This window comes from Lytechinus pictus, chromosome 7 (genome assembly GCF_037042905.1).
Source record: "Lytechinus pictus isolate F3 Inbred chromosome 7, Lp3.0, whole genome shotgun sequence".
Classification (NCBI taxonomy): Eukaryota; Metazoa; Echinodermata; class Echinoidea; order Temnopleuroida; family Toxopneustidae; genus Lytechinus; species Lytechinus pictus.
The window spans coordinates 7938438-7958815 of NC_087251.1; the positions used below are offsets into that span (position 1 = coordinate 7938438).

Here is a 20378-nt window from a genome sequence, read left to right on the forward strand (position 1 = left end):
CCACACCAAGCATATATATATAACACTAGTGTTAAATCTATGGTGTTAAACATGCATTGGTGTTATTACAATATGAATTGGTATTAGTATACATTCAGTTTGTTGCTTAGTGCTATGCTAGCCACCTGAGTGCTTAGTGTATGGTCCTCTCAAGACACGGACAAGTGTTATTCTGAAAGGATGCAAAAGCCAGTGTACATTGAGCATGCCCAGTTTGAGAACTATTTTACAAGTGTGAATGCTCCACATGGAGTGGATGAGGTTCATACATTATGACCAGGGTAATCTGAAAAGTGCAGAGATATCATGTTTCATACACAGTATAAAAGTGAAATAATTTATTTGTACTCTAAACACTCTAACTTTACAGAGTACTAAGTTCCAATAGCAGGAGAGCCCCATGGATTTTTTTTATTGTTATTTTTTTTAAATTTATTTGTTTATTTACACAAATCTATTTATATAATTTCTTTCTAATTTTGTTATAATTTTTTTTTTCCATGGGGGGGAATGAATTTGTATCATATGTCTGTATATATAGGACTACTTCTAGGCAATACAATAAATATGTATTTCACCTTCCTTTCAGTCATCTTGCACTATGTGCCTTCAATGGTTGTTAAATGATATACATACAATATTTTTGTCCATCATGATACCCTGTGTTATTAAAACCAACATACTATTAGCATTCAGGACAGAGGGAATTGGAGATGCATTGAAGCAGCTGTATGTTTTTCCTATATGCTGCAGTACATAAGCTTCACAAATTGATAATAAATAAAATTTGCTCCATTGAAGCATAGCTTGCATTTAATTGATTGATGTATTCTGTAGTGGTTTATACTACCAAATGTACGCTTGTGTCTTTTTTCTTTTTTTTTAGAAGGGGGGGGGGGCAATAAGAGGATATTAAAATCTTGATGCATATTTTGAAATGTATTTCATGTATCAATGCGTCTGTGCCTACAATTTTTGATAATACTTTATTTACCCTAGAATTGATAAAGTTACTGCCTAGTTTTATTGCAGGTTAAACTAAAAAGGTCAAGTCCACCCCAGAAATAATTTGATTTTAATCAATACAGAAAAAATAAGCATAGATAAAAAATTCATCAAAATTTTATGTAAATCAAGAAAGTTTTGACACTTCGCTTATTTTTCCCCAAACATTCACATGCACAACTCGATGATATGCAAATATGAGAGTCGATTATGTCACTCACTGACTTTGTTTCTTATCATTTGAACAATACAATTTATTTCAAACTACAGATTTGACAAAAAGGACACTCTTGATAGAACCATAAAATTTTAAAGCAATGGTAATATCACATGTTCAGGGAGGAATGAAACTTTGTTTCACATGAGGAGAAAATTATGGTATTTTCCTCACTCAGAAAAAGTGCAATGTATTAATGTATATATTTTGTAATTTCCAGATATATTATTTTTGAGCTGCAAGAGGGATATCTGATAATCTCATGAATATCAAACAAAAGCATACATTATATCTGTCTTTATATACAAGTATGTGTAGATGGTTAACATTTTCCTACACCTTATCTCCTTCATCTTTGAATACAGGTGGTAATAAACGTCAAGCAATTGAGTACTATAGGAAGGGAGTTGATGAGCTCGAGAAGGGTATTGCTGTGGACTGCAGTAAACCAGGTAAAGTATGAATATAACAGTAAATTAAAAAAATAGTAAGTCTTCTCCTGGGTTATCTATTGCAAAGATTCTTGCTTGAGGTATCAGTATGTTCCTTTTTTATTTACTGAAGTGTGTTGAATGTGACACACAATTCTGTAAACATTTATTGGCCTTTAGATCCCAAACATTCAAGAATGAAATATTATTGGGATTTTTTTTTTTTAAATATATTTTTGCCAGAGTTATCGTTAAGGGACCAAAGCATGAAATGCAGAACTGCTTGTGTGAATGTTTGTGTCTGTTTATAAAATAATATTGGTGGGGGAACCCTGTATGTAATTTTGCAAACAGCAGCCTGGTTGGAATAAGTCTTATACATGTTGAAACAATGAAGCATTTAATGCCCAATTTTGCTTTCAGCAGATAAAACATAACATTTATTGTTGCATCTCCTTTGTAAGCTACTCCGGACTATGGCTTATGGTCCCTATCTGTTTTCGTGATCTTCAATTTGCTTGTATATCTGCTTTATACATTTTATGATTTCACAAAGTTAATTTTGCATATAAAATGATATACGGGTACTAGCCCTAGATTTAGATATATGGTGACAGTTATTTTATATGTTATTTTTACCCATCTACAATGATATGCCCAACTGTGGTTCAGTGCCATGCAAAAATAAGCTTTGAGGACAGAAGATAAATGCTGACCTTTTCCAAAACTGGCTTCACATTAACTATCATCAGTGGAAAAGAAAGCCGCATGCTCCCTACTACTTCTCTTTCCAATTACCGAATCCAGAGAGTACATTGAATCTGACTCTCAGGTAACATTTGAGATGGGAATGAGTGTTTTTGAGAATGGTAGAGGAAGGAAAGTGGGATTGATGGAGAAATAGATGTTGACATGTACATGTAAGGTGTGGAAGGGATAGCTTCAAGAAGGAACAGGACATTGCCAATACACTGTAAATATCTGACATTCAAAACCTTGAAATGTACAATTGATTTTTTTGGGGGAAGCAAATAAACAACATGATGTATCTCTGACATCTTAATGAGAAGGAAATATTTGGTTTTGACGATGTCTAATGAAAGTTACCGCTTGACCTCAAGAAAAAGAGTCAGTCATCAAGGTCTTCCAAATTATATTATTCATTTCTTTATGATTATTTATGTACTGTGAGACAAAATTAGCTTCCTTACAAATTTAGTCAATCAATCAAAATGCTGCCAATTTAAAAAAGAAAAATGAGTATTACCCTTTTTACACAGGATTTTCTTAACCCCGGACTATCGCTAACCCCGTACTATCCTTAACCCCGTACTATTTTTTTTCCTTTTCACACATGCCAAATTGTTATTGCTAACCCCGGATAAGGAATGCTTGCTTTTCACACACGAAACTCGCTAACCCCGGACTAGTGGTAGCTCATGAATATTCACGAGCGCACTGAGGGGTCATTCGGGTCATATCCAAAATCACGCGCGCTTTAAATACATTTGTCGATCATTCAAGTACTTCACTCGGAATTTCTCATCGCCGTGTTCGCTATTCATGAATATTCATTATGCTTACCTCTGATTGGACAACAGGGCCGGCTCTGTTGCGGGGCATGAATGGGAGCACTTAGCCCACTTACGTTTTACACTAGCGATCTTAACCCCGTACTTTCGCTCTTAGCACCGCAATTGCTGGGATAACCCTGCTTTTTTGCAGGACCAAATAATCCCGTACTAAAGGTGGGGTTAGCCCACTTTGCAAAAATGCTGTGTAAAAAGAAAGTGGGCTAAACTTACTATAGGTAGGGCTAAATAACAATTTAGCCCCACCTATAGTACGGGGTTAAGGAAATTTTAGCGTGTGTAAAAAGGGTATTTATGTCTTTGAAGGAAAGTGATGTTGATTGGCCAGAAATGATAAAGTGGTCCCCAGCTGTGAAGGTGTATACTTAAATACTAGTCATCAATCAATATCAAATAAGAAACATACAACTATAATTCAATCAAGCTATGAGTAATCATTGTAGGTAAGCATAGCAGTCAGTTGTTGTTTTATGAATAAAAGGAAATAACAAATTTAATCAGGCTAGAGATGCTAATATATTTGACTAGTAACACTTTAAAATGAGTATTTTTTTAAATTGTCAAATTCTAATACATTTCTTTTAATTTTTTAAGTTTTGTTTTGTTTTATTCATTGTATACCAGTAACGCTGAACTAAATAAATATCTCAAAACAATAGGCACATTGTATGTACCCTGATGTTACCAGTGAAGCTGTTAGTTTGATGCTTTCAAGGAATGAGGTCTTCATTAATACCTTCTCTTGATCTAGTTTGATATGTTGCAAATAGGGGAAATATAAAAAAAATGTGTTCTCTGTGACGCTTCATATCGTACGATTCAATCAGTTACCCCCCCCCCCTGCATTTTGCCTTAAGAATTGTTTTGCTCATTTTGATTTTTATCGCTCTTTAAACCTACAATTCTATATGATGGAGGACAAATCATTGGTGGTCATCTGAACGGTCGTATTACACATACGATATAGCAAACCCATTTCAGAGAAAATATACTTCAAAGTTTGCTATAATTTTCACATTTTGTTCCCCAGCCTTACAACATTTCCATTGCTACATGTAGAAAAGTACATGGTTGGAAAGACCAAGACAATTGTTTGACAATGGTATCTTTATTTAAAACCAAGAATCAGAGAACATATATCGCAAAAGAGCTACATGCTTGCAACAAAGTGCAAATACGAAGGTTTTGCTGACCACGCATATTTTGCATATTCAATGTGCGCGGATGTTGTTTGCTTTACTACGGTACAAATTTCCAATGGGATTTACGATTTTTATAACAAATTTCTATGGCATCGCCGTGAAAATCCCCAGATATCTCAGAAAATGTTTAATAAATCGCTGCCTAGATATTTAATTAGGTATAGAATAGGACTTGTAATTTAATTTTCTGCAAAAATCTCAAAATCATTTTCTCAAACCAAAATTGACTGAAAAGACGGTTTGGATGAACGCCGATGAAATATATGATGATACATGATTCTCTCCCTCACTCCCTGTCCCTCTCTCCCTTTCTCTCTCCCCCCACCCTTGTTCGAACATGTTCTTTCCATATTATCTGTATTTCTCTCCCTGCATCTATTTCATCTGAGTAGCTCCATCCATTAAGGTATACATGTCTATCTCATCTTATATTCTGAAGAAAGGCCCCAGGCTTGATATGAATGATATTTATAGCTCTTATCATGGTTATAGCACTGCCCTTATGAATAATTGATCAACTCACCCATCATTTCTGCTCCATTTCCACCCCAAGCATCCCTACGCAGTGACCAGTGACCAACTCTGTCATCAAGGTGTATCGGTCAATTGACCAGTTCGGAATCCACTTTGGCAGTTATGGCCACTTTAAAGATTCAAAGAATGGCTTTGATTTTTCAGATTTCAACAACCTGCTACTACAATTATAAGTGGATTACTATTCAAAATTGTTGAAGACAGGAATGTCCATTAAGGAACATCTCTTCTGAATCGTTATCAAGTTTTCACTGATATGCAGTTTGAAATAGAAGAACATTAGCTAACAGCTAACACAGTCTGTACAAACCAAGACTTAATTCAGAAAAAAATAATAAACAAGCTTTAGTTATATGTTTGACACGCCCTGCTTCTACTTGACTATGAGGAGTTGAGGTGATTGTATTAGTACTAATTTCCTGAAGGTACAGTCCCAAAGGAAATAGTTTTAACGCAGATACCAAAATCCTTTGAAAATGTTAGATGGTGTCTGAAACAAACATACCCCTCATTTCTTTGTGATAGCTACCTCAACAGCATGCTGATTTAGTTAAAGAGAGAACAATAAAACGAATGCAATACCAAAAAGTTATCAATGTAAATCAGTTGTAAATTGATGACCGACATTAGCCAAGTAGAGAAGAATTAGCCAAAGAACTACTATCAATATTTATCCTTCAAAATTATTCGGAAGGCAAATGGTACAAGGTTTAACATTTACTTACCACTGATTAGAAAGTGAGATCAGTATGATATTCCAGGGGAGCAACATGACTTTTCATTTGCAGTAGAGTTTTGCAAGTCACTGCTTGGATTTCTCCACAAGGCACTTCTGAAAAATACTTCAAATAAAAACAAATTTACTCAATTACATTACTCTGGTGATGATAAATAGGGGGGGAGGGTGCATTCTATTCCAATCATGTCAGTTATGACCATAAGAAAAAAAGATAATTGATTCCTGAATATTATAGTCCAATGGTCCACCCTCAGAATAATTGTCTTTTTAGATCAGTATCTATATAATAACAAAAATCTTGCTGTGCAGGATACAATGAGTAAATTAATGTTGAGTGTGGTTTGAATTAAACATTACTTTGCTGCTACATTATCTCTTCAATCAAGAAGTTGTGCTTCAAAAATTGAGTGACAGCTTTTTTACGAGAGTTAGCTCTTATCTCCAGGGAACATTGGTGAGGGTTAGGGGAGATGGTATTGTGCCTGTCTGATAGCTACACATTAGCAGTACATTAGCTTCACATGATTGCCATCAACCCATCTATTCATCACAACATTATGACTTCATGACTGTGAATGTTAATGAGATGGTTAAATGAAACTTCTCGCTTGTAAAATCAATGTGTTTGTATGCAAGGCCATGTGTGCCTATTTCCTGGTGTTTCAATCAATGTGGTAATTTCTTACTTGTTTAAAATTCTGCAACTAATATAGTAAAAAAGAGTGTTCTTCATTGCTTTAGATATACAGTCCATGAAGACATGCAGAGAAAATATCATCAAGGTTTATACTTTTATTGAAATAGATCCCATTTCTGGAGCAATATGGTTTAAAACTTAGAAAACTATCACTGAAAACTAGCAAAGTAAATGTCCAAAAGTTTACTGTGGCTTAGTTGTCTTTAAATACAATGCTTAGGGATCTACTTTCAATAATCATTCCCATTGGTTTATCTATATAACGAAGGTGAGGAGTGAGGAATAGTGATGGAAAGATGCTTATGGGATTCCTGTGCGAAAGAAGAGACTCTAACTTTTTATTAGCTGCCTTATACCTCAGACACATTTGCTCTACGGCAGCCGTACGATGAGTTGAAAACAACAGTTTTAACATTTTTTATAATAGCTACATATAGGTGGTTTGAATAAAAATGAATAAAAAGTATTAGGGTGTGTTCAATGTTGATTTTCAAATTTAAACGGCAGCATGAATCATGTTTGAAAACTCAAATTACGAAACACAGAACACAAACACAATCAGCGGTGCAGGGTTCATTGTCGAAAATATAGCTGATTATTTGTTGACCATCTTTAAATTGCCCACTTTGTTAGCGCAGCTTAAGTGCAGTTTGACCCATCACAGTAAAGGCAAATTCTGGCAACTATTTGTGTAGGCTTCCACTGTGAGAGCAAATTTAAAGATGTTTCAGTGTTGCATTCACGATGGTGAAGGTCGTAAAATCTATAGCTGATCGCATTTACAAATGCGTCTTTTCGACGTTTAAATTTTCCTCCAAATTATGATTTGAGAGACGTTTACTTTTACGACTGGGAATGGAGGAAATTGAACACACCCTTTGTTTCTCATTATATCCGCTTTTTGTAATCACGTTTTTGATCATGATTCATGTTGCCATTTAGATTTAGAAACAGACATTGAACACACCCTTAATGGCAATGCTTGTGTATCAGCAATAATAATAATATGTGCTTATATAGCGCTTAACATTCACTTTATTATGAGAAGTCTCCATTAAAAACGCTCTACGGTAATGCAGCATGATTACCCTTGCTTTAGCAGAGCAACTGTTGCATTTCAAGGATTAAATTCCCACCAGGTAACCATTCACCTCACCTGGGTTGAGTGCAGCACAATGTGGATAAATTTCTTGCAATGTGAGATGATTGTTGTGAAGAATTGCAGAAGATGGGCTCTAAATGGTATAACCCACTGGGTGAGAAGTGTGATTGAGATTCATATATTCACTCATGAATGATTCAGTTTTACACCTTTCATTCTGCCTTTCGTTGATTTATCGTAACCTTCATGGTTGACACGATGGCATAATGAACGCATCGTTGCTTAAAAGCCGACCCAAATATTGATTTCTCCTTGCACCACTGACGAAACTCTGGGGATCGATGAAACTGTGAATGAATGAAAACTCAAACAGGATTCGCCTTTTGGTGAGATGGTCTTGAATTCTGATTAAATTTTGAATTCATTAAAGTCACTGACTAGTTCAAATCCTCATTTTCCATTCCTCTTTTTTATCCTGCTCCATTTAATCTTTTCTTGTAGTTCTATTCACTATTTTCCCATAGTCAATAATATGTTTTCATGTTTATTTCCATCATGCTGCAAAAGATATTAAGTAATAAAGTGTTTAAAAAATAGACAGGGTTATAAACAACACCACAAGAGTAAAAGATAGAGAAAGAGCTGTTGAAGAGAGGTTCATCGAAAACAAACCGGACAGAATAGAGAGGAGCAAGATGAGAGAGATACCAATGTGGAACTTTCAAACATGGTTGATCTCTGTAAAATGGATTAGTCTTTGGGCATGCTGTCCTATCATATTGCAGGTTGCCATGTAATCGTCATACTTTTTTCATATACTTCTAAGAAGAAGATGGAAAAGAATGGTACAAGAGAAAGGGTGTGATTAAGTAATTGAAGAGGTGCCCACAGGTTTTTGGGAGAGGATGTTGTTCCTTGGGGAATACTGGTCTTTGAGCTTGAGGACTGCTTCTTTCGTGACGAGAATGGAAAATGAAAGGTTGAGGAGGAGGGGAATAGATGATGAGTGGAAGGGTAAACCTACAGGTGGTAGTTTCGGCACACGGGTCACATGATCACACCCATGTCTCGTCACCTTCAATGGCCCCTCCAGCATTGTTTTCTCATGTAAGAGCTATAGTGTCGCCAGCATGACTCACGTAAGCTCAGGTTATTATGAATATTCATGATGAAGCCTATTTTTGACCAGTTTGTAAGCTTTGTACAGTTGCCAATCAAGAGGTTAGTCTTTATTCATCATAGACCATGCATTTATGACTGAACAATTAAATGATGTAATTTCTGCTAGAAGGAGCTGTAATTCATTGAATCTTTACTCCAGTCCAGATTCAGCTTTTAATGAGAAGGTGGCAAATGGGCACACTAGCAGGAACATCTGTGTTCCTATGAGCAAACTCATGTGTATATATTGTAGCTTGAAATGATCTTATTTGCTGATGCTGATGACAAAGAAAATAAATAAATACACCCTAAAACAAGAAGTATTAATAAACAATTTGAACCAACCTCCTTAATTGCATTTTGTAGTTGATTAACTCAGATAAGAAGTTTATATTCATATTTATTTTGCCGTCTATTCCTTTGTCAGCTGGTATTATTTTCACATTGTGAATTGTATCCATATTTCCTCCATCCTCCCCTCCCACGTTTGCTTCATTTCTCCCACCATCATGTCATCATCTCTTCTACTCTTCATCTTCTGTAACGGTCTCACAGGCCTAATTCATTCCCCATAGACTCGTGTGTTAAATTGGCACTTTAAAAAATTCATAAAAAATAAGGATGAAATTCGAGGGTCGAATGTTTACTACCAGTGGATAGGATATATATCTGGCAATCCATATCTGACCAGAAAAGGGTCCCTCGACCGGCTCATTTTAAAAATAAATTGGCGTGTTTGAAGACACCATCGGGGGGAGCAGATTCATCACCTCAAACAGCAAAATAGCCCTAATCCTTCCGCCAGTCAAAATATAGTCCAAAATTGATGATATTTCTTCCCAATTTGGGAAAAGGAAGTTCAGTAATTACCAAAAATAGAATCAGTGTTAGATGGACAATCATATGCATACACTTTGTCAATCAGCCATATCAAAATAAAAAAAATAGCAATGGGTTGGCTCGAATGAATATCTCTTGCTTTCCCAATGTTAATAGGCCCGTGAGGCCTGTAATGTATGGCACATGAATGTTTCTTTTTAATTTACCTTCCTGGCTCTTCTTTAACATCTGTACACTCACTTTATCACAAAGAAATGCATGAAATATACAGATGTGTTATGTAATTACCAATTCTAATGTTACTCCTAATGTCTAGTGCCCTATGGATTTATACACATCCTACCTGCCTATATGTAGCTCAACAATGGATGCAATGTAGGGCCCAAATCCTATAATACAAATTGTAGATATGAATAGTGTGCATATCTGGATGCAAGATCTGCCCACAATATAAATACCAGATTCACATGAGTTAAATTAGATAACAATAAAAAGAAATGGGAATCAACATACAAGCATACTAATGCATTCACATCTTCCTATGACAAGGGCCCAAGGGGTGTCAGAGAGACAGGGAGAGAGGGGGGTTAGATGGCTTGTATTCTAAATGGATGGGGGCTAGTCTGGCTAGAAGTCAGTAAAAGTTGAACAAGATAGCAGTAGCACTCATTCTCAGCCCCCCCCCAAACATACTAACTATGCTTTTCTCTACCCCCCCCCTCCCTATTGAATCCACCACTCTTCAGTCAAATTCTAAAGTTTCCTCTTCTCCTTCCCTTCCCCATGGACCAATTTCACAAGTGCAATTGATGCAAGGCCTATCTAATGTGTACTATATCTTGTGATGGGTGCTATACACAATTTACAGCAGCACTCGTCGGTATACGAAAACACACGACAACATGTAACGCAGAGACAAACACCCAGCCTACACAGCCTAGCCTAGGTACACAAACACAGAGTTACTAATACAAATTTGTTACCTGTTATACCCCCTGTAGCCTTGTATATAGCCATGAAGTTGAGTTTTGGGACCTCTTGATGATTGAAACATGTATACTAGTGAAAGCAATCTGCTACTGAAGAGTTTGGGCAGGTATTTCATCAACTAGGGAATTCCCCTTGTAATAGGCTATGGTCAAGGTTAGAGGTCTCACAGGCCTAATTCATTCCCCATAGACTCGTGTGTTAAATTGGCACTTTAAAAAATTCATAAAAAATAAGGATGAAATTCGGGGGTCGAATGTTTACTACCAGTGGATAGGATATATATCTGGCAATCCATATCTGACCAGAAAAGGGTCCCTCGACCGGCTCATTTTAAAAATAAATTGGCGTGTTTGAAGACACCGTCGGGGGGAGCAGATTCATCACCTCAAACAGCAAAATAGCCCTAATCCTTCCGCCAGTCAAAATATAGTCCAAAATTGATGATATTTCTTCCCAATTTGGGAAAAGGAAGTTCAGTAATTACCAAAAATAGAATCAGTGTTAGATGGACAATCATATGCATACACTTTGTCAATCAGCCATATCAAAATAAAAAAAATAGCAATGGGTTGGCTCGAATGAATATCTCTTGCTTTCCCAATGTTAATAGGCCCGTGAGGCCTGTAACTGGTGGAATACATCCATGATCAAACCATGATGAGAATTGTTGCAGGATCATTGAATTCTAGCCTTGAGCTAGGTATAGATTGAACCCGTTAGTAATGCCTTCCCAAGTTCTCATTATCCATTGATGAATAACCTAAATCCTTTAAATGAGATACCTCCATCTTTGTGTCATTTGTAATCTATGTCAGGATCCTTCCAATTTCTTAGCATTTACAGCAATGCAATTTTTTTCTGTTGTTGAATATGTGTATTATGATGAGAGTTTTTACACTTATTGTATTTGTAAATAATAAAATATTTTCTTTATTAAGGGAGAAATTTCATATATCTGCTTAAAGTAAATGTTTGAATGAAAGTGAGATAAATCACTTTTTTATATTTAATTTAATTACATTAGACTTAACGTTCCATTAAAAACACATTTACATATTGATTTTCTGGAGTCTATAACAGATAGATTAGATTAGATTGTGTTATTGGAGAGTTGTGTTCTCTTGGTTTTTCCAATCAATGAAGTTGATCACAATGTTCTATACTCTTTGATTGGGTGTTATCACTTAACATAAATTTAATCTAAAGTCACCTTACTCTTTGAAGTTTTTTTGTACAACCTGTATTGATTTTTGTTAAATTTTATTCTTACATCTATTTCCATATCTTTTATCCAGGAATAGAATGGGAGAAAGCCCGTAAAATACAAGAAAAGATGAAGAAAAACCTTACGATGGCAAAGGAAAGATTGAACATCTTAATAAGTAAGTAGAACTCATGATTAATGCGTTTGTGTTAACCTGTTATGAAAAAAATTAAAGATAAAGAGATCAAAATTCAACATTTTCAAACCTTGTATATTTGCACAGTGCAGTAAACAACCTACCATTGAAGTTGGGAAGATCAATAATGCATCAGATCAGAAACCAAATCAATGAGATGGCTCTTTAAAAGTCTTGTTAATGCTACTAAAACCCTATGTATTATGTGACAGGATTATGTGATTTTATTAGCCTTGAGGGGTATGCTCACTTTCACCAGCAAGTGGAATATGATGTCATTAGACTACCAAGGAATAAGAATTCAAATAAAAACAAAACTACAGTCGAGTGAGATTTCCAGTAGCTTTTAATGGATAGACTGAAGTGTGTTGCCATTATGTTTCTGTGAAAGTGTGGCTTGCTGTAGGAAAGGTTTGAACTATCTTTGAGATTAGACATGTTTTGCTTATGATTATTTTCAAAAAGTCCTTCACCTAATCTTTTAATATTTTAAACATGTTCAAACTTGTTTTAAGTTAATAAAATTAATTTAATGAATCATTATCAACAAGAGTGATTTTTTTATTTTATCAGGTAGCAAATAGTGATGCCAAAAAGTTGCTTATTCGGTCAATTGTCTGCTCTGTATGACTCAATTAGATAGATGATTTACATGTATAGGGGTGATAAATCATCTTTTTTTACCCTTTAGTCCCATGTGTAGTGATTCATGATAGGGAGATTGTACTATCTCCATAACCAATCAGTTCAAGGTCCCACAGGTCAATTCCAATAAAGACCACAAGGTCTTGGTGATGATACTTTCTGACTTTCAATTTAAGGTCTTGATTGGCTTCATAGAAACAACGTTTTTTGAAGAAAAAAAATTAGTTCATATGTAAGGGGCCTATCAGATGTTCATACTCTATACCTTTCAATTCCTTCAATGTCTCCTAATTATTTTGGGCCAGTGGTATTTTGTACATGCATGTGAGTGATACTTTGACAAGTAGTTTAAAGTTTGGTAGGGAACCTTTTTTAATCAGCCTTATCCTGGAAAATTAAACACAAAAAATATTGGACCAAATTCAGGCGGAATTTAAATCTCCTTTGTGAACTCGGGCCACTATGTTGAATTACACTTTAAGAAGGTATTTTGCTCTTTATAGAGTTCTTCTCCCCATGTCTACATCTTATGAAGATAACATGTGTTGCATGCCAAGGATTAACAAGATTTAGATGTGCTATCATTATGCTGAAAAGGGAAACTCAAGGTCGTTAAGGTACTGATGTTGTGAGTCTTGTGACATACATTACTAATTATCAGATCAAAATTATCATGATTTTATTCACTCTAATTCTACATCTTATGATGATAGTAGGCACGGGCTGTTGGTAGCTTTATGTTTACAAGTAGTGAAGAATCATTGTTTAAATTGACATGTATGATGATTTCTTAACATGACTAATGAAATCAAAATAATTGTGAATAAAACACATGAAAAATTCTTAAAACATATTTGGTCAAGTAATGATAACTCACTGCAAAGGTGCACATTTTGTATTATTGGCATTCTATATCTTTTGGAAACAATACTGTACATGTATATAGTACATACATTAAAGCAAAATGACTGGATAGTGGATATATTGTCTTAGTCTGAACAAGATAGGGATTATCTACCAAATACCAATCTTTACTATAATTGTAATTTCTGAATTTATAATGCATAAGGATACAAAGCGTGTGGTGACCATTATGTAGTGTGCATGTTGAGCAGCAGAACATGAGAAAGTGTGGGAGAAAGGGAAAAGATCTCAAGAAAAGTTGCTGCAAGCTAATTGCATTTTTGTTTATCCTTTTGATTCACCCACTGTTTACCAGCCGTATTCTATCACTGCATGCCTTCTGATATTGCAACATTATCCTCCAAGCTTTCTTGTATTACACTACCCTGGCTGAATATGGATCCAAACATGGTTACTATGGCAACAAGTTATTACCACGCTGTATTCATTGTTCATGGTTGCAGACGATAAATGGTAGTGCGGGATGAACTTAAAGAGTGTTTGCAGTGAGATATAGATTGAAAGACAATAGATCTGTTACTGGATTGCCGGATGGTTAGGAGAAAGGGTATGATTCATCGCAGAAGAGTCATTACATCACAATAGACCTCTGGTAAATTGTAGTTTTGTATGAATATGGATGGTTGATTGGTCTTTATTGTATCCAAGGTAGATATCAACTTGGTTTGGTGGAAGCAGGATGATGTCATTTTACAATCTAGTTTGAAAAACTGGAATTATATTAAGAAATGATATAATGTCTTAGCTCTACAGAAAGAGTATAGGGAGGATAGGGAAGAGAGAAGAAGGGGGAGAGAGGGGAGGGGGAGAGAAGGAGGAGAAGAAAGGAAGCAAGGAAGCAGAAGTGCCCTTAAACTTCAGTCCTATACCATTATTTCTTTCTTTTTCATCAAGCAGGTATCATGGTATGTACTCGATTCTGACTTTGTGAAACATTAAATTTACACATTTCATTAATTTGTCATTGCATAAAAGAAAGTGTGTACATGTATGTGATAGAGTGAGAGAATGGGGTTTGAGTAGATGAATAAAAGGTATGAGAAGAGCTGAGTCAGCATGTCATCATATCAATAGCTTGGAAGTAGAAAGGAGGTAAGTCACTTCACAAGATAGACTACAAAAACCTTCTGTCTCTCACCAATGGTGTATCTTTCATGTAAATTTAGCAGAAACCTTTCAAAAGACATCGACGTTATTACATGTGTCTGTTGTATTTCAATGATGCACCCATGAAAATGTGAGGATTTCCCTCAATTTTATTCATGAAATCAAGAAGTTCCTTGTTGAAAGCCACACCAGGAAAATAACTGACTGAAATAGAACAAATATATAAAATGTTACATTATATGAAATACTGCTCAGTGCAATGACGGTTATATATTTTTTTGGGGTGTAGAGCTATGTTACTGGAATATTGTTAACATTGGAATACAATGATTGAGTAATTATAAAGTGAATCGACAGTCTACCCAAAAAATTATGAAATGAGTCATTACAAAAATGAAGCAAAATTATCTGTAAAAAGTTTAAACATGGAGTGAAGAAGCATCAAGTACAAATCCAGGATTAATGATTTATCGGATGACTTGGATTTTCCTTTTTACCAAAGAATATGAATTATAAAATAAAAAGTACGTGGATTATATTTCAGACCTACAACCTAAGAAGAAAAAAAAAAGAAACTAATTAATATTATAAGAATGATATGAGAGCATATATCTTTCCATTTATCAGAAAAATAGAAATTGTTTAAGTTCATACCTGATGAAAACCCAAGAAATTCGATACACTTGTATTATAACAGATTATGTGATGAAGTTAAAGCCACGTCCTTTGGGTATATACCTGTTCTTATAATGCCACTGTGTAATGTCATGTTACAAGAATGAGAATATGATTTTATTCATGATTCATCCGCGATAATGTCAATATCAATGCTGTTTCTCTGTTTGAAGATGGTAAGGATACATCCATGGGAGTTTGGTTAGAGTCTACATTAATACAAGTCATACTATGGCTGTGTCTATTTACAATGCTTTTAGTGTACCCCCATCCCTCAAGGTGTCACACACATAAAAGAAACTTTTATCAAAATGCTGTTTGATGGAACATGACATCATGAGGATGTGTGTCTCGATCAATGCAGGTGAACATTTTTAAAGAGCTGCATGTACCTGACTTACATTGATGAATCCAATTTTATATTTACAAAATCTTCATTCAAGAGATGATGTGGAAGAACTGTACTATTACTGTTCATCTTGGCAATCATCAGAGCCTTATATATTTTCATGATGAAATGTGAATCTATTTCTATCTTTCTACTTATACCTGAATGTCAATCAGAAAGTTTTGTAGTCTATTTAGTTATTCCATTATGAATAGGATATAGACAAGAAAGGGTTATGTATTAAAGCTATATCCAGTGAAATAAACTGGGTTAAATGACTGCACATTTTTTTGGGGGGGGATGCAAACCTTTACACTAAAATCAAATTAATGAATTAAGTTGACATTGAAATACAAAATAAAAGGAGTAAGTCTTTATTTATTTTTTAATCAAATTTTAATTTTCATGCAATAGATCAAATCAAACTAAGCTTTTCAATATTTCAATTATATTTAGTTATTAATCAAAAGCCATTGTCTGACAGCGCTTTGTTGATAAGCGAATATGTTGTAGGATCAAAGGATTAGTTGTTTATTCAATTTTTCAGAATAATTGGAAACTGGATGCATACATGTTGTATCTAGTACTACTGTTGGATAGCTTGAGGTACTGTATACATGTACAGGGATAATGAATTTTAAATGAGTAGCCTAACTGATGAATAGGGGTAGGCATATTGCTAAATTAACAAGTATCTTTGTTTGCATTTTGTATTCCAGGGTGAGCTGTTTGTATCATGCACCATGCATTAGATTTCATTCGTTTACCCCCCACCCCACCTCTGTGTGTCCATCTCTCTCTCTCTCTCTCTCTCACACACCCACGCACACACCCTCACACCCACACTCCCCTTCCACTTCCCCTTTACTTTTATGCTGTATTTTATTCTTTCTTTTCAATTTTAGGGGGTTCACAATTGAGGAAAAAGTAAAAGGCCACAAAAATATCAAAGGCCAATGTGAGGGTAATTATAAGGCCAATCAATACTGCATTCAACTCTATGACTTGGTGTCCTTCAATTAGATAGTCCTGACATGTTCCAATTTTGGAATTTTACCATCTCCTAACATGATGAGTATTCCTCTTGCTATCATTCTTTCTTATTCTTTTTCAATATTCCCTTACTGTCCTCTTCCGTTTCCATCTCCATATGTTTTCTAATTTCTCACATTATTCTCACCCTATACCCTCTTCAACTCTCCCTCAACTGTCCTTCAGCTAAACCTCCCCCCTTCACACTTTTACTCCCTATCTCATCTACTTTGATCTTTCTCCCTCCCTTTGTCATCCACCCCCTCAGAACAAATCCTCAACCAACTTCCCTCTCCCTTCTCCCGACCATCCTTCATTTTCTCTCCCCATCCCTCTTGCATCCCTTTAGCCCCCTCTCCTCCTCGTATCTTCTTCCATATCCTTCTCTCCATCTATCACCCCCCCTCCCCTTGCTCATCCTCTCTCACCCCCTGGGCTTTTCATACCCCAGTCTTCCCCAATCCCCAGTTTGCCATCTCCATCTTTTGAGTGAGTCACTCAAGCCTTCACTTGTTGACCAATATATCTCAGCTATAGACACAAGGGAATGATATTTCATTATTATCATATGAATTATTTAATTAGGTCGGGCGCAACTGTCAATTAAAATAGAGACAACTCAATCTTGGGTCAATGATTGCCGTAGGAATCTATGAAAACCTACTTAATGTCGTCAGGGTTGAAGAGAATCCGCCAAGCGATAAATATCTCGACCAAAAATCAGTGTGGTGGAATTTATATCCTCAAATATGATGCATACTTCTACTGTGTGGGAAATGAGGATGGAACATCTTATTATTTGATCAATTGAACTTAACAATAAAATACTGATTTACGTAGTCCCTTTTAGATCAATCTTGAAGGTGTACAATATGATAAGTTGCTGGTATTTATTTATTTTATTATCCGTACCTATATCCAGTTGTTTAAACTGTATTCATCGTCCAGTTCTTTGATATATTTGTCGAATTTATTTCCATATTTTAGTTCAAATTTACATTTGCTATCCATATACTAGTATTGAATTACATGTTAATTAGAACAGTACTATTCTTAACTTACAATTGTGAAGTCATAAAAATGTGAATCCAATAATTCTCTTAAAAAAATAAATTACATGAATTCACAGAACAGAATACTTTTCAATTTATTACCAAACATATTTTTGTAATAAATTTCAATTTGTCGAGCCCTTGGAAATTTAGTTACTGATGAGAGATGGGTATTGGCAATTTAGAATGAATGAAATTGAAGTAAGAATTTGAATACTGTTTTCAACTTGAAAACCTAAATATCCAATTTGTTTCAAATCATACTGACAAATCAATGCAGTAATACCGGGAGTGTGATCTCTTCTAAATCCTTCGCATGTTACCATCTTAGTGATTGACTATCACGCATGATTGATATTATTGATTGGCAGTTTATTTTTGTGTATCTTGATCTGGCTTGTTCTTCCTTTGAAGTGGTATGCATTAAAGGACATCTTGATTCTATTATTCCTTTGCATTTACTTTTAAAATTCAGATATGAGCCTTAATAATTTACAAGACAGAATAGAATATGAAATCTCTGCTTGTAGTACCAATAAGAAAAAAAAGTTCTATATTTCCTGCATTTTATTGCGATTTGTTGTTCAATTTTTCACTTAGTCAATTTAAAACAGGAGCCATTTTGTCATGTGTGACCCCCAAGCATTTTGGTTGTGCCAGTAACAAACAATAGTAATTTTAATAGTCTCATCTGCAGAGGTCAGCTTATATGCCTAGATACTCTAACATACGGGTATACACCCATAGCAGGCTTACTGAGTGGGAAGATGCATAATTTGAATACCCACTAATGAAGTGTTACAACCAATGATTCATACACTTGAAGTACAGTCATTAGCAGTTTGATTTACACCTACATGTATTCATTGAACATAATGAGTGTGTTTTCTACATTTGATAAATTTTTATGATAACTATAGTCTATTGCAAGAATGCATAAAATTCCTTTTTATAAATTACGATACTATTCCTGATTTGTTGAATCTTAGTGAATACAATTTGTTTAAAATGAAATATCAAATAAGATTGCTCAATTTTTTTAAACAAATTACAAAGAATACTTCCTATTCACATGTATGTTCAAATGACTAAAATGAAGCCTACATAGTCAGATTAGAGATTGGTGCATCCTCAGATTAAAATACTGAGAGAATTAGATGGAAGACTGATAAAGATTGAAATAAACATAATTAAATCAAATTTAATCATGATGAATTGCAAAATGATGATCATCGAGATAGGTTCTTCTCATTTGATATTACTCTGTTGAAACATGTTTCCCTTTCTTAAATTCAAAATATTCAAAGCAAAAAAAAAGGAAGAAATCATATATTTCCAGAATAGACAACATGTATACACTACTTTCAATAGAAATAGATGGGTATTTACACAGAGAAGCATTTTGAGGTACCCTCTTGAGATACCGTTGATGGGAGAAATAGAAGCAAAGGAGAGAACTGGGTCACCATCCAGTAGCTCTGAAGTCGCTGTCCTACTCTAAATGGCAATTTCTTGTGAATCTCATAACCATGAGTGCAGGTGGGTAAAGAGAGCTGTGGCATTCAGGAATGACCAGAGATATTGAAATTCATGTAAGAATTAAGGACCTATTTTGACTTTCATATGGACATGGCTGGCTTGATGGTTGAAGTGATTTTATTGCTTTGTGGGAGCCAGGCTGTACTCTAGATGAAGCCAAATAACAAATTTGGTATTAAAATGGGAATATTTGCTTGCCAGGTAAAAAAGGAAAACATCTCATGACTTGGATTTTTTCATTAGATTTATCTTGAGGTACCATTTATGACATTCATTAGTTTGACTCACAGTTCTCAAGTATTCTCCGGAAAGTTATTCTCACTTTTGAACATTTTTTAAAAATAGAACTGTGCTATCAATATAAAATGTGCAGACATGAGTATGATGCTGCAAATTGTATGGTCATCATCATGTTTTATGAAGCATTATTCACCTGTCTATGAAATAGATCTCATTTCAATTTCTAAGAGGGGTTGGAATTAATTAAAATTTAAATATTTTACCATGTTGTAGGTTTAAGCTGCTCATAATCTACAATAATCCTGTAATCATGAAGCCTCTGCATTATAATCAGTTCAGATCTTCAGATGATAGCACTGCTGATAAGAACTGTATTCATCTTGATCAATGATCTGTCTGTTGAGAAAATAAATTTAAATAAAATTCATGAGATAAGTTTTTTTGTTTCATTGACTTTATTTGTAAAACTCATAGTCACTCACACTATATTATAGCCGAGTCATTGAAGAAAATACTTCACATTTTTTAAAATGATCTGTTATTTATATTTCTCCTTCTAAAGTGGCATAAAAAATTCCATGATTTATATGACCAGGTGCTGTTTCATATAACTGTATTAAAAACAATGTTTCTATTTGCGATGCTTGTTTTTTTTTTTGGTATGGCTACATGTATATTCCAATATTGATGAAATTCCTATGCGGTAAGGTGTATGCAAAATAATTTGAACAATTAGCAATATTTGGTTATTTCAATTTTGATTTTAATTACTTGATGAAAAATCATTGAGTAAAAATAATTTAGAGACCAGTTTGGCTTACCATATTCCATTCATTTATAAAACTAACTATAACTGTATGGTAAGC

General features: G+C 34.7%; 1 protein-coding gene across 1 annotated transcript in view; it reads left to right on the plus strand.

Annotated features, from left to right (window-relative positions):
• Positions 1-11164: 11164 nt before the first annotated feature.
• Positions 11165-20378, plus strand: part of LOC129265559 (spastin-like) — a 42485-nt gene continuing 33271 nt past the window's right edge. The window contains exons 1-2 of the mRNA XM_064101352.1: positions 11165-11210; positions 11806-11892. Coding sequence (XP_063957422.1) covers positions 11165-11210; positions 11806-11892 — 133 coding nt within the window. The remainder of the gene's footprint in view (positions 11211-11805; positions 11893-20378) is intronic.